Source organism: Peromyscus maniculatus, chromosome 7 (genome assembly GCF_049852395.1).
Source record: "Peromyscus maniculatus bairdii isolate BWxNUB_F1_BW_parent chromosome 7, HU_Pman_BW_mat_3.1, whole genome shotgun sequence".
NCBI classification, from domain to species: domain Eukaryota; kingdom Metazoa; phylum Chordata; class Mammalia; order Rodentia; family Cricetidae; genus Peromyscus; species Peromyscus maniculatus.
This window is the reverse complement of record NC_134858.1, coordinates 96452664-96474896: the sequence shown is the minus strand read 5'-3', so window position 1 is coordinate 96474896 and position 22233 is coordinate 96452664. Positions and strand designations below refer to the sequence as shown.

The 22233-nt window shown below is 44.0% G+C and overlaps 3 protein-coding genes across 3 annotated transcripts; all 3 read right to left on the bottom strand.

Annotated features, from left to right (window-relative positions):
- Positions 1-1254: 1254 nt before the first annotated feature.
- LOC102919559 (proline-rich protein 23A3-like) lies at positions 1255-2052 on the bottom strand. Its single transcript, XM_006975187.2, has one exon. The coding sequence runs from the start codon at positions 2050-2052 to the stop codon at positions 1255-1257; it is 798 nt and encodes a 265-aa protein (XP_006975249.2).
- A 7754-nt stretch (positions 2053-9806) lies between these two features.
- Prr23b (proline rich 23B) lies at positions 9807-11075 on the bottom strand. The gene has a single exon (XM_006975188.3). It carries the CDS (start codon positions 11073-11075, stop codon positions 10293-10295), a length of 783 nt encoding a protein of 260 aa, XP_006975250.2. The 3' UTR covers positions 9807-10292.
- Positions 11076-19305: 8230 nt separating this feature from the next.
- LOC102920184 (proline-rich protein 23A3-like) lies at positions 19306-21168 on the bottom strand. Its single transcript, XM_006975189.4, has one exon. The coding sequence runs from the start codon at positions 21029-21031 to the stop codon at positions 20231-20233; it is 801 nt and encodes a 266-aa protein (XP_006975251.2). The 5' UTR covers positions 21032-21168; the 3' UTR covers positions 19306-20230.
- Between the last annotated feature and the right edge of the window lie 1065 nt (positions 21169-22233).

Genomic DNA, 22233 nt, shown 5'->3' with positions numbered 1-22233 from the left:
AACCTAAACAATAAAAAAAGCCGTGTGTAAGAGCTACCCTCTGGCCTGTAATTTCAGCTCCTCTGGTGGCTGATGCAGAGGATTTTATATTCAAGGTATGTCTAGGCTAAAGAATGAGTTCAAAGTTAGCCTGGGCAACTTAGTGAGACCCTGTCTCAAAATAAAAAGGAGAGAGCTAGGGATGTAGTTGTGTTAGACTGCTTGCCCAGAATGTGTGAGACCCTAGCTTAAATCTGCATTAATGCAAAAAGAAATTAAAAGCAGATATATAGTCCCTAGCAAGATGAAAATTTTGGTTAGTTCAAGAACGGAGAGGAAAGATTTGGTTAGGTAGGTTGGTAAATCTGAATGGCTGTGAGTTTATGAATGATCTTGTAAACTTCACCTTTACCTGTAACATTAAAAAAATAAAAATAAAACAAGGCAAATATGGTAATTGCATACACAACGTTACAAAGTAGGCTTATCAGAGAAAAAAAAATCATTTCAGAATTTAAAACATAAAATAATGTGGAATAATAGTAACAAAAACAAATTTTCCACCGGCTTACTGGTGAAATTTTGATGTGAACATCAAATGCAAGCCAGGGATAGTGGCACAGGACTTTGATCCCAGCACTTGGGAGGCAGAGGCAGGCGGATCTCTGTGAGTTCAAGGCCAGCCTGGTCTACATAGTGAGTTCTAAGACAGTCAGAGCTACATAGTGAGATCTTGCCTAAAAAAATAAATAAATAAAACAAATAAAAATTAAAAACAAAGAAAAAGAAAACAAATGCATATCCCAGTGCATGCTGAAAACAGCCGGTAAAATTTACCATAAATCGCATTTATAATGAAGAGACTGAAAAGGAAGACTGTACCAGTAGCTTCGGAGATTGCTGAGAACATGTACAATCAAGTTAAGTAACCACCACAGCTCATCATGGCATTGGGGAGTTTCCTAGGAGAGCAGCCTGAAAGACCAAGGAGGCGAGTGATGTCCAAATCTTCAAAAAATCATGAGAAAATTCGAAAGGACACCGAGAGCATAAGAAAACTACTTATTCTTGGTTAGTCAAGAAACAGGGAAACAGAGGGTATTGGGAATTTACCACTAGGACTTCTAGGAATATTAAGGCCCTCGGCAAGAGTCTGCGGTCCTTTGTGTCAGCGAGAGTGGGACTTTTATTCCTAAAACAGGCAACTTAGTGCCTTGCATCTAGGAGCAGAGAAACCTCTTATTTGAGGGGCATCAAGAATTTTTGCGGTGCAGTTCATTCACAGAACAGTCGCCTCCGGGCCTTGCACGGGGCCCGTGGAGAGTGTGGAGGGTGTGGAGGGCGCTGCTCTTGAGGACTCGGAGGAGGAGATGGAGGCAGAGGCTGAAGCGGTGAGCTAGGGAAGGGTCCCAGCAGGTAGCTGTCCAGGTCCCAGATGGCCCTAGGAGAATATCGCTCTGCATTAGAGGAGGCCATCGGAGCATGTGGCTCTGTGATGCGGCCCTGAGGCCAAGGACTGGGCATCCTGGTGTAGGAAAGGAGCCCAGAGGCCTGATCAGCTAGAGGTTTAGCCAAAGGCGCCAAGAAGCCCAAGTCTACATCTTCTTCACAGGCGTCCTCTTGGTAGGAGCTGTCTAAGACGTACTCACAGAAGGATCCCTGTGGGAGGACGACGAGGTGGTCCTGGGGTATGTCCAGGAGAGACGCCTCCTGCGGGCTGGCGGACCAGAACCCAGGCAGTCCAAGATGGGCGGAAGACTGGAGGCCCTCGGGGACGAGGATTAAGGTGTGTCCAGGGAGCGACACTTGCAGGACCGAGGTGGGCTCGGGCTCCAGCAGCAGGTCGACGTCTTCCAGCTGCAGTTGCATGGCGCAGCCGGCGGCCAGGAACACCACGGAGGTGAGCGCGTCGCTGGCGGGTCCGGCGGGCGCTTCCATGTCTGGCGACGCCAGGGGCTCGTGGCGGGCGGGCTCGTGGAGGCGGCGGCGCTTGGCCGGGCTGGGTCCTTGTGGCTGCGGTGGCCAGCAGGGCTCGGGGTCGAAGCTGGGGCTGCGGGGCCTCACTCCCAGCATGTTGACGGTGATGCGGGGCTGGAGAGAGATGCGGGGTGCGGCGCAGATAGGTGAGACGGCGCGGGCGGAGAGGCTGCAGTCTGGCGCTCTGGGCACCTGTGTACCGCCTAGTGCAGGGAAATCTCGATCTTGGGCAGGCAAGGCCGGATACTACTAGATGCCAATCAATTTTGAAAAGATGAACCGGAACCCAGGTCAAGACGCAAAAGGTCAGGTTAGGCTGCACCTTTAGGAGCCTGCGTCCTGGAAGCTCCACCCAGGAGTGTCCGGCTGACCAATAGCCTTGGCTGTAGTTGGGAAATACTTTTTTTGGCCTATAGGAGGCAGAACAGCTCGTATAGCTTGACCTACCGGGAATAGAATTCAAGATGGCTCATGTTTAGAACTTCCATGCTTTTGGGGATTCAAAAGATCACTGAAAAACTTGCGGCCCCCCACCCCCACCCCGCTTCAGTTAAATGACATTTGAAATTGCTTTAGCGTTTAGAGAATGTTTAAAGAGTGGGTTACTAGGTAGCCAGGTCTGATGTGAGACGTCAAGTACCCACGCCTGAGATTATGCATGTTTTTGTGCAGCCCGTAAATCCCTCATTCCGGAGGCTGAGGTAAAGAGAATCTTGTGGCAAAGATGAGCTGCAGGGTGACACATGGTTTCAAAAACAACAAACAAAACAAATCTGGTCCAAAGAGGGCTTAATATAATAGGTAAAGGCTCTCATTTCCTAACCTGATGACCTGAGTTCGATCTTGGTCCCATATGGTGACATGCTGTGTGTGGCACATGTATATGCATAGTAAATAAGTGTAATAAAAATTTAAAAAGAAGGCCGGACGGTGGTGGCGCACGCCTTTAATCCCAGCACTCAGGAGGCAGAGCCAGGCGGATCTCTGTGAGTTCGAGGCCAGCCTGGGCTACCAAGTGAGTCCCAGGAAAGGCGCAAAGCTACGCAGAGAAACCCTGTCTCGAAAAACCAAAAAAAAAAAAAAAAAAAAAAAAAAAAAATTAAAAGAAAAAAACAAAGGATAAAAATACCTTTTTTTTTCCTTTTTCTTTGAGAAAGAGTCTCTTGTATACTATGCTTCCTGGACTCCCTATGTAGTGGAGAGAGTGTGACTTTGACCTTCTAATCCTCTGCCTCAAACTCTCAAGTTCATAACCATGCACCATAACACGTGGGTTTAATGCCTTACCTAGAGCTGAATGCAGCCAGGGCTTTCTGCTTGCCACCAGTTGAGCTACATTCTTGCCCTTGTCCCCTAAACCAGCGGTTCTCAATACGTGGGTCACGACCCCAGGGTTGAAGGACAGGGGTCACACATCAGACATCCTACATATAGGATTCATAGCGGTACGAAGAATTGCAGTTAGGAGTAGCAATGAAATAATTTTATCGTTGGAGGTCATTACAGCATGAGGACTATTAAAGGGGACTCAGCATTAGGAAGGCTGAGAACCACTGCCATAAACTAAATGGAAAATTCCCTTCTCCAGTTTTAGAACGTGGGTTTTTTTTTTTTTAATTTTTTAATCTTTTGGATTATCGAGACAGGGTTTCTCTGTGTAGCCCTGGAACTTGCTCTGTAGACCAGGCAGACTCAAGAGATCTACCTGTGTCTACCTCCTGAGTGCTGGAATTAAAGGCGTGTGCAACCACTGCCTGGCTCAAAAACGCTTTAAAAACAGAAAAGCGTAGGAGTTGGGGATTTAGTCCTGTGGAAGAGCGTTTGCCTAGCAAGTGCAAGGCACTTGGGTTCCGTCCTCAGCTCCATAAAAATAAAAACAGTAAAGTGGCCAGGCAGCTGGTGGTGCATTCCTTTAATCCCAGCACTCTGCATCCAGATGCAGAGCCAGGCAGATCTCTGTGAGTTCGAGGCCAGCCTGGTCTACAAAGCAAGTTCCAGGACAGGTACCAAAACTACATGGAGAAACCCTGTCTTGAAAAACAAAACAAAACAAAATAAATAAATAAATAAATAAATAAATAAATAAATAAATAAATAATTGAAGTGGAACATTTGTGTAGATGCTTCCTGAATATCAAATTTATTTAAAAAATATTTTTTATTTTATATGAATGCGTCTTCTGCCAGCATATATATTTGTGTACAACATGCATGTATTGCTTTATGGAGGCCAGAAGAGAGCACTGGATCCCCTGCAACTGAGCCATGGTGTGGGTTCTGGGAACCAAACCTGAGTCTTTGGAAGAGCAACAAGTATTCTTAATGGCAGAGCCATCTATCTCTCTAGCCCCCTTTCCTCTTTTTAACTTATTTTTTTTGTGTGTGAATTCATGCATGAGTACTATTTTTGCATCATTCCTACCGTTCCCTCTCTCCCTCTAACTCCTCTTGCATCTCCTTCAAATTTATGACCTCTTCTTTAATTGTTACATGTGTATCTTTATATGTGTATATAAATACTCTGCTGATTCCATGTAGTGTTACTTCTATGTTTATTTAGGGCTGATCCTTTAGGTTCGGATATACTATTTGTGGGACTCATCCCAGAAGAAGACTGATTCTCTCTTTCAGGAGGCAGTTATTGCCTGTAGTCCTCATTTGGGGGTAGGGCCTTGTGAGATTTCCCTCATCCACCTTGGCATGTCAACAGGTGTTGTCACTGTGCAGGCCTTATTAAGGTGATGTATTTTTGAGATTTCATGGGTGTAGCTTTTTGTCATATGGAACATAGTATCTCACAGTAGATAGATGTCCTGGTTCTCTGGCTCTTAATTTTTTTTTGAGACAGTGTTTCACCATGTATCACTGCCTGGTCTGGAACTCATTATATACATGATCAGACCACAGAGATCTGTCTACCTCTGAATCCTGAGTGCTGGGATTTAAGGCGTGGACCACCATGCTCACCTGGTTCTTAGAATCTTCCTGCCCCTCTTCCATGGTGTTCCCTGAGTTTTTGTTGTAGGAATTGTATTGTAGATCAACACAACTTGCATCAACTGGGTTTGAACACTGCTGCAAAAAGAAACTTCTTTAATAAGGGGTAAGAGCTGCATTTATCCATGGATATAAGGGTAAATATTTAGAATGCAGCCAGAAGTTACACTGTTATAGGAAAGTGGCTGTCCTCTAGGGACCATTAGCCATGGTTAATTGGCTAGATTTACAATACCATGCATGAATGTCCTCATATTGAGCAGGCTTTAAGTAGACAGCTGTTGGTTGCAACCAAGATACAAATGCCATTATTGTTGTACCCTTTGGGAATATCCTACCATGTTGGTCTTCGTTGTGGCTCATAGGCTTTACAGCTGGTTAGAACTTTTTATTGCTTTTCTCCACTGGCAACTTGCAAAGCACTTTTGGATGCCATGAGAGCTAGTCCTTACAGAGGTCAGTTCCAGCTCAATTCTTGTGTCTAAAGTGTGGATAATTTTTAGCAATTGCATCTTCCCTTCAAGTCCTGGGAGGCAACCAAGGGCAATGGCAATAGCCTATGTTATTTTTGAGAGTCTCTTCCATTTCCCTCACCAAAAACTTGGAGGGAGATTTCTTACACTTGGCACTGGGTGTGCGTGTGTGTGGGGGGGGGGAGGAGGAGGAGTTGTGGGGTTGTTAGGGAGTCTATGTCTATCTGTAGGTATTTTCTGGGCTATTTAACTTTTGTCACCCAGGATTTAGGATATTCTGACCAATATGTGTATGAGACTGATCATTTGTACAAAAAGAAATGCAAATTCTTAGCCAACTATACTAGTGCACACTTATAATCCCAACACTTGGAAGGCTGGTGACAGTCTAAGAATTATTTAGGATCCTTCAAGGCCAGTCTAGGCCAAGAGAACTCTATGAATATTGATTGGTGTTGTCTGTGGTTAGGGAAAATTTTGTTATTAATTTAGCTTATATCAAAAGTTTAAATCCCATAGTTTCCTTAATACCTGAACCCTATGGGGTCAGGGAGTCTTTAGAGGCAATTGATATGTTAGGTTCCTGGCAGAATTGTTGGAAAAAAGGTAGGAGGCTTGGACAAACAGAACTGAAGGGCAGATTGGATTGAGGGACTAGTGAGGTAATGGCTCTTAGAGGATAACCTACTACATCTACTTTACTAACTCCAAATAATTCCTACCTTCATTCTAAATATTTATCCTTATACTCACTGATGAGTGTGGAGATTGTTACAGAAAACCAAAACCACTCAAAAAGCAAAGAACAAGTGACCGTGGATGATCACCAGTTGATACATCTACAACCTAACTCCTGTGGCCCGAGAAACATAGCAAAAGAGAAGGTGGGAAGATTGTAAGACACAGGAAACCTGCTGTGAGAATGAGTCTCCAAGAAATGACAGGGAAGCTACACCAGGATACCTTAACAACATGGCTGCCTAAACAAGACTTGAAGAAGCATACCACCAATGGGTATGGGGAAATCTCATGAGGTCCCATCCATACCAAAGATTACAGGCAACTAAGGAAGGCTTAGAGTGGGAGAAAAAGTCCTCCTCATGCTTGGGCCCCTAACTGGTTATCCAATACCATGTGGTTAGCCCTAAAAGTCATAACACATACAAGTAACACTAAAAAGACTGGGCAGGTTGCATATCAATATTCACTTACATATATGTGAAGTTTGTGGAGGTGATAGAGTATGATCAAAATATACTGCATGAAACATTTTACATAAGTAATAAATTAACATATACATTATTTGAATAATAATTGGATCAGAGTAACCATAGAACCTGAGAATAATTCCTAGAGAGCAGCTATGATGATTTAGTTGTTAACTTTCCTATCAATCTAAGGAGACAGGGATATGGACATTCCATCCAAGCATCTCTTGTATTAATATCAGAAATTGGACCATTTGTGAAGTTTGAAGATTAGAAGTTTTTTTTTTCTTTTGAGTGTCAGATGGTATGCATTCCATACCGTTTGGCTCTTATTTACTTCTGTGTCTTTGGAAACCAGGAAGAAGCAAATGTAAAATTCACATATGGAGCAGAAAGCCAATGTCCCTTCAACTCCAAATTTGTTTGTTCAGAAAGAATTAGTAGACACAAGGAAAGCACTGATTATGTAGGTTCATCATTTTCCTAACAGGTATTGTAGCCACTGAAGAGGAATTCAAGGTTCAAGAGAAAATGACTCTTTAAATTATATTTTCTGTGGATTGAGTCAACTTTACACAGGTTAGCAGAATATTTTTACTGATGAGCTATATCCCAAGCCCAATGACTCATTGTAAAAATGGAAACTTTGAAAAGGAATTAATCTCAAGATTTAGGAAGTTCAGTGAGAAGCAACAGATACATTTCCTGTGATTAAAGATACCAAGTTGAAGGTGTAGATCATCAAAGACAATCAAAATACTAAAATGAGCAGCCTCATTCCATACAAAGAAATGGCAATGCAACTGGACATCAAGCTTCTCCTCTGTAACAGTGGACAGTCTGAGAAGCAACGCTTGGAATGAGGTGAGAGATACAGAGGTTACTCCAGAATTATAATCCCAGCTAAAGTAGCACACAGGTTTAGATGTATTTGAGACATTTCCAGACACAAACTTGAGACTGATCACACAGGCCATGGAGGAAGGAATCCTTAAAAAGTGTACTGAAGGGGTCATGCGATAATACTTGCTTACAATAGAAATCCTTGGGAAGCTAAAGCAGGAGGATTGTAAGTTTATTGGGAGAGGGAAACCCTGTCAAAAATGAGAAAAGAAAATTGTACTACAGCAAGAAGACACACGAGGACAGAATGAAGAGGTGGAGCGCAAGGATGAAAACAAGGAAAGAAACTGGCAAAGCATTCCCAGGTTTAAGTAACAAATGTTGATGTTCAACACACACAAAAAGGCTAGCATCTGGTTGGTTTCAGCTTTGGCAGAAATGATTTATTTCATTATAAAAAGCATAGGCAAACCATAAAAAGTAGACATTTAACAATAGTCGTGATGTGCATAAAATCCAAACAACAAACACATGAAGAAAAACTAACCCCATACAATACAAGCTTCCTTTGGGCGCACGCGCACATGCACGCGCGCATGCTCACGCTCACACACACACACACACACACACACACACACACACACAAAACAAAACAAAACAAAACCCCTAAGGATTAAACAAAAAACAAAAAACAACCCAGTCTGGAACTGCTGTCTTAAGAAAATTCTCTGGGATAGCAGGAATGCAAAGAATGTAGGTATTACAAGTCCTGCCACTGAGAGTCACCATGTGGGCTGATGAAAAAGACAACACAGGTTCTAGAAAAATGGCTTGGCAGTTATAAGCATTGGTTATTTTTTCAGAAGACCTGGGTTCAATTCCCACCACCCACATGGTAGCTCACAATCATCTGTAACATCAGGGGATCTGATACCCTCTTCTGGCCTCCACAGGCACTGCATACATGTGGTGCATACATTCAGGTAAACACTCATGCACATAAAATAAAAGTACAATTAAAAGAAAAGAAAACACAGACATGCACACACAAATTTTTGTAAAATCTCACATTTAAAGCCTGAAGTGGTCCTTCATTCATTTCCACCTCCCACCCATCTGCTTCCAAGTCTTCAAAGGACCACCTAAAATTTACAAAGGCCTGTAGCCCCAACTATGGCCTCATTTATTATCTTCCTAGTTTTTTAATAACCTCAATGAATCAAGGTTCCCCATAGCTCTTATGTGAAGACATCTGAATAATTACATTTTAAAATGAATTCATTTATTCAATCAAATATTTTAATAATTTGATGAAGTCTTTTTAGTTACTTAACCAAACCAACACAGATATCTCCCCTCTTTTATATTAAGAAACATTAACAAGGAGCTTCTTCAAGAGGAAAAGAACTACTGGTCAACTATGATGAAACAGATCAGCCTTTATGATAAAGTAGAAGAGTCAACACATCTCTTAAGACTGGACTGCCCTGATCAAGCATCCTGTTCCCCCGGGACTTACTATCTCATGCAGATCCATTAAGGAAGATTAAGCTTGTCAAAACTGGCCTGTGCCATTTTTCTCATTAGAAGTATCACTGCCTTTATCAACCAGCTGGAAGAACCTAGGCATAAATTATTAAAGTAATTAAAATTGTGTTGCCTGTCAGATAAAATATGAACTATTTTATTCATTAGTAACAATAAACAAAACAAATTCAAGACCCTGTAATTATTCCTATACCAATATAATCTTATAATTGCCATAGCCTGAGAACTGTGAACTTCTTCAGACTAGGAGAAATTAAAAAAATTAATTAAATAAAAAAGAAGGGGCTGGAGAGATGGCTCTGGCACTTGAGAGCACTTGCTGCTTCTCCAGAGATTTGGCTCCCAGCACCGGCATGGAAGCTCTAACATGAAATTCTCTAACTCTAGTTCCACGGAATCTGATGCCCCTCTGTTACCCCTGTAGGCACCAAGCCCAGAGAAGGGCACATACACATATGCAGGCAACACACACACACACACACACACACACACACACACACACACTCGAAATAAAAATAAATCTTTAAAAATATACAAAAAGAAATGAATATTTAAACCAAGAAAATACTTGGCTTTTGTGGAACACCCTCCCACTCAACAAAACAAAACAAAACAAAACAAAACAAAACAAAACAAAACAAAACAAAACAACTAACCACCTACCACCGCCATCATCAAAAACAAAAGTCTCCAAACCATAAAGCGTTGAAAACATAAATTATTTCCTCACTTAAGTGTTAAAAGAAAAAAGACAACACTTTATAAAAAACAACATCTGTGTAGTAAAACTATCTAGTAGAGTCACCTCCAGGCAGTTGGAGTCCTAATGAGGAAAAGCTGCATGGTAAACGGATAGGCACAAAGTAGGAGAGATTAGGGCCAAACTCTACCACCCCCATCATATTATTAATAGCTAATAGCTAATTAATCCCAGAAGGGGTGCATGGTAGGGTGGAGTTTTAAGGAAACGTGTTGGAGTTGAAGTTTGAGGCACCACTTGGGGTACGCAATTTCCTGAGGATGACTTCTGTATAGAAAAGAGCATAAGCAGTCAATTCAAGGACCAAAAGTAGGTGATTTTTCAAACAGCATGTGTTCTGGTGGCGATGATCTTTCCTCCAGACCAGTCCAATATTCTGCATTCTGCCCATTTCAAAAACAAGAGTGTCCTTGTAACCTTGTAGACTTTGCAAAGGCACTCACAATGGCTTTGGGAAGCCTTTCACTTGCAGGGCTTCAAGGATTTGTGTGGGGGTTGGGGGGTAGTTCATTCACAGAACAGTCGCCTCCGGGCCTTGCACAGGGGCCGTGGAGGGCATGGAAGGTGCTGCTCTTGAGGACTTGGAGGAGGAGATGGAGGCAGAGGCTGAAGTGGTGAGCTGGGGAAGGGTCTCAGCAGGTAGCTGCCCAGGTCCCAGACGGACCTCGGAGAATATCTCTTGGCCCTAGTGGAAAGCACCAGAGGCCATGGCTCTGCTACTGCGTCCTGAGGCCAAGGACTGGACACTCTTGTGGAGGAGAGATGAAGCCCAGCGGCCTGACTAGCTGAAGCATCCATCGAGGGTGACAGGAAGCCTGGTTCAGGATCTTCTTCCTGGTCATAGGCGTCTTCCAAACCAAAGATGTCTGATACAGACGCACCGAAGGATCCCTGCTGGTCCTGGAACACGTCGAGGAGAGTGGCCCCCTGCGGGCTGGCGGACAAGAACCCAGGCTGTCCAAGATGGACGGAGGCGTGGAGGCCCTCGGGGACGAGGATTAAGGTGTGTCCAGGGAGCGACACTTGCAGGACCGAGGTGGGCTCGGGCTCCAGCAGCAGGTCGACGTCTTCCAGCTGCAGTTGCATGGCGCAGCCGGCGGCCAGGAACACCACGGAGGTGAGCGCGTCGCTGGCGGGTCCGGCGGGCGCTTCCATGTCTGGCGGCGCCAGGGGCTCGTGGCGGGCGGGCTCGTGGAGGCGGCGGCGCTTGGCCGGGCTGGGTCCTTGTGGCTGAGGTGGCCAGCAGGGCTCGGGGTCGACGCTGGGGCTGCGGGGTCGCACGTGCATCATGTAGACGGCGCAGCGGGGCCGGCGAGGCGCGGGGTGCAGCGCAGACAGGTGCGAGGACGCGGGCGGAGCGTTTGCAGTGCAGGGCTCTGGAGTGCAGCGCTTTCCTCAAGTCCCGCCGGATATACCCTGGACGTCAATTATATCCCAAGTGATGCACCGGAAAGTGAAGTCGTGAAATGTCACACTAGGCTCCGCCCCGCGTACCTCCATTCCAGAGGCTCCGCCCAGGAGTGGCGGCTGAGCTTTCCAATAGCCCAGGCTGTACTTGAGAAATACTGTTTTGGCCCAGAGGGGGCAGAATAACTTTTCTCGCCCCCACCCCTTTTTTTCTTTTAAATGACAGGCCCTGAATAGGATTTTAAGATGGCTGATCTTTAGAATTCCTGTTTTCGAGTAGGTTTCAGGGATTCAAAAGACCACCGAGAGTTGGCCAGCCTGGTCTACATAGCTCCAGAACAGTCGAGACTACAAAGAGAGATCCTGTTGTTCCTGCCCCACCAATAAATAATAAAAACTCTGAAAAGAATGCTCCCTCCATTCTCCAAAGATTCAGTTCTCTTAACTTCAGTGTTTATCAAATTTTGTTTTCATTTTTCAGAGAAAATGTCATTGTATAAGTGTGTCCTGTGGTCGATACTACAAGTATGTGATCCCAGCATTATGGGAAGGTAATGGAGGTGAATCTCAAGTTCGAGTCCAGCCTGGGTCACATAGTGGGACACCATTTTTAAAAACAAACAATGCACGCCTTTAATCCCAGCTCTCGGGAGGCAGAGGCAGGCAGATCTCTGTGAGTTTGAGGCCAGCCTGGGCTACAGAGTGAGTTCCAGGAAAGGCGCAAAATTGCACAGAGAAACCCTGTCTCGAAAAAAGAAACAAAACAAACAAACAAACAAAAAGCATGGGCTGGATAGATGGCTCAGTGCTTACAAGCAGGTGCTGCTCTTCCAGAAAACCTGGGTTCAGCTCCCAGCACCCAAATGGCGGCCCAGAGTCATGAGTAATTCTAGTTTCAGGGGATCTGGCGCCCTCTTCTGCTCCACTGACAGCAGGCAAGTACTTGGTGTACAGACAAACATTCAAGAAAACATCCATACACATAAAATAAAAATAAATACATTCTTAAAAAAACAACCCAAACTAATAAATGTTGAAGAAATAATTTTCTGAGTGTCTGAATTTCGTGAGTACCACCTGACTTGACTTACAGCTTGTCGTGGCTTGAACCCAGGACTTTGTGCAAGCATTCTAAGCATCATTTGGAACACATCTCCCACCTCATGGTTAGCGAAATGTACAGGTCTTTCTCGGCTCTATGAAAAGTGCCTTAAAATACTAAAGTGGCTGGGCGGCGGCGGCGGCGGCGGCGGCAGCAGCAGCGGCAGCAGCAGCAGCAGCAGCAGCAGCAGCAGCAGCAGCAGCAGCAGCAGCGGCGCACGCCTTTAATCCCAGCACTCGGGAGGCAGAGGCAGGCGGATCTCTGTGAGTTCGAGGCCAGCCTGGGCTACCAAGTGAGTCCCAGGAAAGGCGCAAAGCTACACAGAGAAACCCTGTCTCGAAAAACCAAAAAAAAAAAAAAAAAAAAAAAGAGCTGTAATAAAATTGTTAAAGACAGGCCCAATGTGGTGATGGGCAGCAGGAATTCCCTCCTGCCTTGTCTCAGAAAGCTAGAGGTCAGCCTCAGTTGAATGAGGCCCTGTTTAAACAGTAAATAAAAAGAGGACTGAAGAGAGAAATTTAAAAAATCAATTAAAAACAAAAAGCCTGGCGGTGGTGGCTCGTGCCTTTAATCCCAGCACTAAAGAGGCAGAGGCAGGAGGATTTCTGTGAGTTTAAGGTCGGCTGGCACTACATAGAGAGTTCAGGACAGCCAGGCCTACACAGAGAAACATGTCTCAACAAACAAACAAACAATAATGAGAGAGAGAGAGAGAGAGAGAGAGAGAGAGAGAGAGAGAGAGAGAGACAGAAGGCTGATGGTGGTGGCACACCCCATTAATCCCAGCACTTGGGAGGTAGAGGCAAGAAAATTTCAGTGTTTGAGATAGGCCTGGCCTGCATAGTGAGTTCCAGGACATCCAGGACTATAATGAAAAAGCCTTTCTCAAAACAAGAAGAAAGAAAGAAGAAAGTATTATTGAGAGTGTTCAAAATCGAATATTCTATGTACATGTTCTACGTTACATTTTTATTTTTATTAACTAACTAATTAATTAATTTTTCTCTTGAAATAGAATTTCACCTTTATCAAAGTTGGAATGTGGAGGATGACCTTGAACTTCTGATCCTCCTGCCTCCACCTCCAGAGTAATTAGATCACAGGGGTGCCCTGCCCTATTCAGTCTCCTTTGTGCTGGGTATTGAACCCAGGGTTTATTACAGCCTAGGTGAGTGTTCTACTAAAGCGTTTTTAAAAAATATACATTTCAATCCTCAAAACACCTAGCGCTCTGAATGGTGTTAAATATCTAGTTTAAGTTACCGTGGGAATATGATGCAGACGTGTATTTTAATTTAAACCAAAGACACATCATTTATGTCTGCTGAACTCCTTGCTGTGAGATGCTCACTGGTACTTTGTGTGCCTTCTGAATTAACATGCAATGTCTCCCCCACCTTCTCTTTTCTTCTTTCTCCTCCTTCTCCTCTGTCTCTTCTCCCCCCTTTTTTCTTTTATTCAGTACTAGGGATCAAATCCACAGGCCTTTACATTCTAGGCAACCCGGCCAACCACTGAGCAACATCTCCAGCTCCTGTGCCCAACTACACACACTTTCCAAAATATTTTTGTCACAGTTATCAACCTTACCAGCTGCATATATTTCCATTTCACTGCTATATTGTCTTCTCAGTTCTCTTTTCAAAGCTTTTTATTTTGAGACAAGGTCTAGGTAAATTATCAGACTGGCCTTGAAATTGCTCTATAGAACAGGTTGGCCTTACCCTCAAGATTCTTTGACCTCAGCCTCCCTCGTCAGGCCTGGCTCCTCTAATCAGTCTTATGCTCCCTCCTATTTCATTAGCTGTGGACTCTGTCATTACCCCAACTTGAAATTCTTCTTTAATCACAATTTCAAACATCTTATTCTCAGAGCACTCTCTCCAAAGTTTCCAGCTCAGTCTCTTAAATATAAAAGCATCAGTCTTTCATGATTTATGAAAAGCTGATTTTTCCCCATATCTTTTCATTAAAAAATGAGGTCATTAGGTTCTCATTCCACTTCTTACCTGGGAGTTCAAGTCCATGAGTAGTTGTTGCAATCACATGCATCCACATGGTCACTTAGTATCTTGTAGAAAGAATTTCAGTTAACTGAGTGAGGACTTAATTTAGAAAAAAAAAAAGGCATTTTGATCTTAGAAAAAAATGCACTGTCTGCAATATCCAACTACTTTCAATTATCTTTAGCAAGGTGTCTGGACCATTTGGGGGTGGTTTTAATGCTACAGAGAGGGAAGATCTGTTCCTAATAGCAAGGAAATGGAATCAACTGACTTGTCCTGACTTTTCTGTTGCTTTGATGAAACACGCGGACAAAAGCAGCTTACGGGATAAAGAGTTTATTTCAGCCCACAGTCCAAGGCTACATTATATCGTGGTGGGAATTGGTGAGGCAACTGGTGCTTGAAGCTGCTGGCCACACTGCGTTCAGTCAGAGAGAAGAGAGCAAGGAATGCTAGTGTGCATCTCACTTCCTCCCTTTTGTGTAGTTTAGGATTTCAGCCTAGGAACTGGTGCCACCTACAGTGGGCACATCTTCCCATTTCAATGAATCCAGTCAAGGGAGTCTCCCACAGGCATGCTCAGAAGTGCATTTCTCAGGTGATTCTAGGTCTCATCAAGTTGACAATTGAGACTAACCATTACAATGTCCATTAAGTGGTGAATAGATAGTGAAAATGTGGTACCTACACGTGGTGGAATTTTATTCAGCCATTAAGAAAAATGAAGTTATGAATGTGAAGAAAATTTACAAACCTGACAAAACATACATATTAAATGTGATAACCTGGACTTATAAACAGGAGCCCCATGTTCTTTCTCATATGGAGATCTTAGCTTCTAATTTTTATATATGTATTTAGGTGGAAGTAAGGTGTATGGACGTCAGAGAACAAGAAATGGACCCATGGAAGGAGAAATAACAGACTTTAAAACAGAGGTGGGAGGGTCACAGAGCACATGTGATATGAAAATGGAAGGGGGAACCCTGAGAGTTCTCAGGAGCATTTAAACCAAGATGGGGAACAGAGATGAGGGAGAGGAGGCACCAGACAAGGCTCAACCACAGCTGTGCATGAAAATATCACAAGGAAACCCGTTACTTTGTGAAAATTAAAATAACAACAATGGAACTGTGACTTGACAGAATTGTAGCCTCTTTTGAAACTTTTTGTCTCTTCCTGAAGCTGGGGATAAGTAAAGGAGACCCTCTCTACCAGCTTCTCATTCTCAGAGCACAGTAGGAGATCATTTATATAGTTCATGAGGACCTAATCACAAGAGGAATTTTGAATCTTTTAAGCCTTGTTTAAGGAACTTAGAAAATCTGTGGGGACACCAGTGAATGCTTTAGGGATATAATCATCCTCCCTGGGTAAAGGCAAAAGGACATTGACTACTCTGGTCCAGAAATACATTGAAAAAGATATATATATATATATTTGAGATAGTGTCTTTCTCTATAGCCTAGGCTGTCCTCAGATTTACAGTGGTCCTTCTCTCAGCTGCCTGAGTGCTGGGATTACAGGTGTGGAGTCCTATGCCCAGCCTAGTGTATACTTAATCACACAAGTCTATATGCAAAGTGGGCTTTTCTCTTTTAAGACCTCATGAGCACATCACAGAGCTGGAGGAATATTTTCAGTCAAGGGACCAAGGTTTTTAGTAAAAACTGTGATATTGGGAAAATGTGTGAATTATTTGAACTGTCTTATATCTGTGTGGTCCTTTTCCTCCAGCAAAGAGGCTGGACAAAGCTAGCAGTGTTTAGTGTAGAAATAATAGCGCATGTATCATTTTGAGACAGGGTCTCACTATGTAGCTCTGGCTGTCCAGGAACTTGCTGTATAGACCAGGCTGGCCTTGGACTCACAGAAATCTGTCTGTCTCTGTTTCCTAATAGAGATTTAATGGGATTAAAGATGTGAGTCATTATACCCAGTCCACTTGTATTAATTAAAAAATATTTATTTATTTATTTACTTATTTATTTAATGTGTATGTATGTGTGTCTGAGTGTATACATGTGCACCAGATGAGTGCTGTGCCCAGGGAGGCCAAAAGAGGGTTTTGGATCCCCTGGAACTGGAGCTACAGTCAATTTGTGAGCCACCTGATGTGGAATCTGGGTACCGAATGTGGGTCCTCTGGAAGAGCAACAAGTGCTTTTAATTGTTAAGCATCTCTCCAGCTTCAATATGCATCAATTTTATTGGAAATGTTTTAGAAAGTATAGCTTTGAGGAGTCCTTGACTTCTTATCCTTTTTTTTTTTTTTTTTTTTTGGTTTTTTGAGACAGGGTTTCTCTGTGTAGCTTTGCGCCTTTCCTGGAACTCACTTGGTAGCCCAGGCTGGCCTCGAACTCACAGAGATCCAGAGATCCGCCTGGCTCTGCCTCCCGAGTGCTGGGATTAAAGGCGTGCGCCACCATCGCCTGGCCGACTTCTTATCCATTTTTACCCTTCAGTTTTATTACAAGAAGGGAAATCTATAAGTCTCTTTCTGGGCCAGTTCAACCAGCTTTATTATCTAGAATGTATAATCTGTGTTTCTGACAAGTATGTGCATGAGTCAGTATAAGTCATGCAATACTGGCTCATCTGTGCTCAAAAGAAAGGTAAATTCTTTGTGCCATGTAGTAGCACATGCTTGCAGTCTCAGGACTTAGGAATTGGAGGCAGGAAATTTATTAGTGATTAATTAGGCATGTCACATACAAGGCCACCCTAGTCTAAGAAAACCCTTCTGTGACTATTGTCTGTTCTTGTCTGTGCTTAGGAAAGTTTAGTTTTTACTTTAGTTCAAGTCCAAAGAATAAACTCCATCGTTTCCTGAATGGGGTCAGGGAGTCTTCAGAGGCAGACATTTAAGGTCCCTGGGACAGGTATTGGTAAATGATTGGAGGTCAGGATAAGAAGGTAGAGTTGATGCATGTGTTGAAGGAGAGAGGCTGGCAGTGTGATGGGGAGGGAGATCTGGAGGGAGAGAGGACAAGGAGGGAAACCTTATTAGAGAACTCAGACAAGTCTGTTGTTGCCTTTGCCCCCAAACTCTTTTAATGGAGATATTTTTGATTCAGAAGTTTGTGGGGGTCTGTGAGTACCCAATCCAAAATGGCCACCATTGAACCGGAGGAGTCTTTCCCCCTTCCTTTTCTAAGTGCTCTTCAAAGGTTTTTGAAGTTAAATGCTCTGCAGCATAACCCCTAAGAGCCCACATAATCCTTGACTGAACCACATCATTCAGAAAGAGAGACCCAAGATCAGGAGTGCAGTGAAACTACCTATGGGAAGCAGCCACTGTTCCTGAAAGAGTAGACATTGTTGACAGAGTAGCTGGCAAGGGCAGTAAAATGTGTCAGAGGCCCAGGACAGGTGGTGGCCTCCGTCCGATATGATAGTTTGCCTTTAAACTACCAGAAAGGACAATCAATAGATCAGAAGCCAAACACTCAAGACAGAAAGTGGAAATGGAAGCAGGAAACTCATCTGGTTTTACTGGTGACCCCTTGGTGATCCATGTGGATGATGTACTAGTGCAAACTGCAAAATCCCAGACCGTGAGGCTGGCTCAGACAGTGGACATATGGGGGCCTCTGAATTCAAAACCCTGTGGTTTTCTTTCTGGGACACACTTTTAGACAGCACAACAAAGTGAAACATAAGAGGGAGCAAATGATAAAAGAAAAGGATTCCAACAAGGATGGCAAACAGATTAAGCTGATAATAAAATTTGGTGTTAAAACCTAGAATAAATAAACAATGAACTCAAAGAGTTCAGACCCCCTGCTGGTAGTCCATACTGGGTTATGTGGACCATTAGAAAATCTAAAAAAATGAAAGCCCAGCCAGTGAAAAAGAGCAGAGGCAGTTCAGAGCATTCTGCAGCAGAGGCAGAAGCTGTAGATCAATTCGCGGGATGATCAACTTCCTCAAGGATTGAAATGCTGGACCTAGTTCAGCGAGATCCTGGATCCTAGGAAAGTTGTTAGCTCTTTGGCATGACTTTTCAACAGCTATTACTGGACTAAAAACAGATATACGATATACCTCAGAGTTGTGATTTAGATCCAATTAAGTAAGCTTGTATTATATATGGACATTTTAATATTAGTTAGGAGTGATGTGAATAAAAACCAAACAGCACACACATGAACAAAAATGTACAAACAAGCCGAGCTTGGTGGCATTTGCCTTTAATCCCAGCACTTGGGAGGCAGAGGGAGGTGGGTCCCTGTGGGTTTGAGGCTAGCTTGATCTATATGTATGGTGAGTTTCAGGAGACCCTGTCTCAAAAAACCCAACCTAACCAACCAACCACTCTCTAACCTCCCAAAGCAAAACCATCCCGGAGTGTAATTACAATCTCAAGGAAATCCTCTGGAGTAGCAGAGATGCAGGGAACCTTACTCAGTTGTAATTCCTGTCACTGCCACGCCACCACAAGAACTGAAAAAGACAGTGTGGAGCACCATGCACAAAGCAAACATTTCTTAAAATGTTAACATTTGACACCTTAAGGCAACTCTTCAATCATTTCTCATTCTAACCATCTCTGCTCAAGTTTCTAAAAGAGCATCTAATTTTTAAAAAGTCCTTTAGTTCCAATCCTGGTCTCATTTGTTCTCTTACTGTGTGTATGGGTGTATGCCAAAGACTCAGGGCTCAACATAACTCATGTATGAAGATACTTTAATGCTCAAATTCTTAAAATACAATTTAATTCCATTATTAAATCCAACATTTTGGACAAAATCTTTGTACTTAGCCAAAACCAAAAAAATCCAACATTTTTTTATGATCAGAAATATTATAAAGTAACATCTTCAACAGGACAAAGACTATCTAACAACTATTTACAGAAAAGATAATATTCTATGATAAAATTTAAGTAAGTGCATTACAATAGGAATGTCCCTCCCAAATACACTTCAATTGAACTTAAATATCCAATAGAAAATGTTAAGGAAAAATAAGATGTTTTAGATGTGTTAAGGGCCCTAATTTTTTCATTAGTTTTTTTTTTAATCAACCATCCAAAAGAAGGTACATAAAATTACTAAAGCAATTAATAAATTTTGTTGGATGTCAAATCAACATAAGACATATCTATACAATAGTAACAATGAACAACATAAATTTGGGATCTTTTAATTATTCTAACAATATAGTCTTATAACTAATTATCCTAACATTAGAATTATGACCTCCAGAACAAGAGAACTATATTAAAAATACAGAAAATGATATCAAAAGATTTGGTGTTTGTGGAAAGAAAACGAGAAAGAAAACCCAACTCCTTCTAAAGTCAAATCTAAACAACCCCCAAACAAAAGCCCCACCAACATAAACTACTTCTTAATTATTAAAAAAAGAACATGATCATTGCTTTCCTTGCTAAATTTATTTTATAAAGAACAGCATCCGTGAGGTGCAACCATTTGCTAGATTCTCCCAAGTGAGGAATAGCCTCCGGAAGGAAAGGGACCATGGCAAAAAAGTGGGTACAGAGTAGGAGAGATTAGTGCTAAAGCTCATAACATAAACGATTTTCACTACTAATGACTAATTAATTCAAGTAATTAAGTTTGGGGAAAGGGTGAATGGTAGGGCGGAATTTTAAGGAAAAGCGCTGGAGTAAAACTGAAAGTTGGGGCAAAACCAGGATTGCAAGGACAAGACTACTTAAGGGTGACTTCTGTATAGAAAAGGGCATAAGCAGTCAATTCAAGGTCCCAAAGTAGGTGATTTTTAAACAGGATGTGATCTGGCAGCGATGGATCTTTCTTCCAGACTTTCTAGCCAACCACCAATCCAATATTCTGCATTCTGCCCATTTCAAAAACAAGAGTGTCCTTCTAGCCTTGTAGACTGTGCAAATGGCTTTGGGAAGCCTTTCGCTTGCAGGGCTTCAAGGATTTGTGAGGGGCAGTTCATTCACGGAACAGTCGCCTCCGGGCCTTGCACGGGGCCCGTGGAGAGTGTGGAGGGTGTGGAGGGCGCTGCTCTTGAGGACTCGGAGGAGGAGATGGAGGCAGAGGCTGCAGCGGTGAGCTAGGGAAGGGTCCCAGCAGGTAGCTGTCCAGGTCCCAGATAGACATGGGAGAATATCGCTCTGCATTAGAGGAGGCCATCGGAGCATGTGGCTCTGTGATGCGGCCCTGAGGCCAAGGACTGGGCATCCTAATGATGGAGGAAAGGAGCCCAGAGGCCTGACCTGCTGGAGGATCCATCCAAGGTGACAGGAAGCCCAAATCTGCATCTTCATCACAGGCGTCCTCTTGGTAGGAACCGTCTAAGACGTACTCACAGAAGGATCCCTGTGGGAGGACGACGAAGTGGCCCTGGGGCATTTCCAGGAGAGTCGCCTCCTGCGGGCTGGCGGACCAGAACCCAGGCTGTCCAAGATGGGCGGAAGGCTGGAGGCCCTCGGGGACGAGGATTAAGGTGTGTCCAGGGAGCGACACTTGCAGGACCGAGGTGGGCTCGGGCTCCAGCAGCAGGTCGACGTCTTCCAGCTGAAGTTGCATGGCGCAGCCGGCGGCCAGGAACACCACGGAGGTGAGCGCGTCGCTGGAGGGTCCGGCGGGCGCTTCCATGTCTGGCGGCGCCAGGGGCTCGTGGCGGGCGGGCTCGTGGAGGCGGCGGCGCTTGGCCGGGCTGGGTCCTTGTGGCTGCGGTGGCCAGCAGGGCTCGGGGTCGACGCTGGGGCTGCGGGGCCGCACGTGCATCATGTAGACGGCGCAGCGGGGCCGGCGAGGCGCGGGGTGCAGCGCAGACAGGTGCGAGGACGCGGGCGGAGCGCTTGCAGTGCAGGGCTCTGGAGTGCAGCGCTTTCCTCACGTCCCGCCGGATATACCCTGGATGTCAATTATATCTGAGAGATGCGCGGGAACCCATGTCGAATCGGGAAATGTCACGCTAGGCTCCGCCCCCTCCAGGCTCCGCCCAGGAGTGTCAAGCCGACCAATGGCCATGGCTGTAGTTTGTAGGTCCGCGTGTGGAAATGCCTTCGTCCCGCTCCAGGAGCAGCCATTGGTTTGTAGCCCTTTGCTTCCGCTTTGGATTGTGGGCCTTGTATGCTTCCGTCAGGTTATAGCGGTAAGCTAGCCCTGCTCAAGTCTCGCGAGTGGAATGTTATGTCAGCACACTGAGGTGTAAGCCTGCATTTCAGCCTTCGTCTCAACATAGACCTTTCCTGTTCTACTCTTGACATACGGTGTCGGTAGTTTTGCGTGTATCCTCGAGCCTCTGTCCGATTTTTAAATGACCAGAGCAATCGTTCTCCAAGGATGTAAAGCTAACATGCTCTGTGATTAAAGTTGCTGTCTTTATGATGCGAGCCAGTCTTGTGAGCGTTATGCTGTCGGCTGTAACACAAGCTTACTTAATTGGATCTAAATCACAACTCTGAGGTATATCGTATATCTGTTTTTAGTCCAGTATATAGCTGTTGACAAGTCATGCCAAAGAGCTAACAACTTCCCTAGGATCCAGGATCTCGCTGCACTAGGTCCAGCATTTTAATCCTTGAGGAAGTTGATCGTCCCGCGCATTGATCTACAGCTTCAAGACCTGTTTGCCGTATCAAGACGGCGGAATGATAACAGGGTAAAAACAGACATCGCTGAGTTTTAGAATGGGTAATGTATTTAAATACCAACGGATGGCAACAAAATAGTTCCTCTTACGCCTGTCTTTTAGCCGTGTTATTCCTCAGCCCGAAGGCAGTTATATAATAGACGATCCTGTTCATTTAAAATAAAATCATGCACATATTATTTATATTCCCTTACTTTTTTTTTGGGGGGGGGGTTCCAGATAGGGTTTCTCTGTGTAGTTTTTGGTGCCTGTCCTGGATCTCACTCTGTAGACCAGGCTGGCCTCGAACTCACAGAGATCTGCCTGGCATTTTTTAGGGCTATGTAAATGTCCA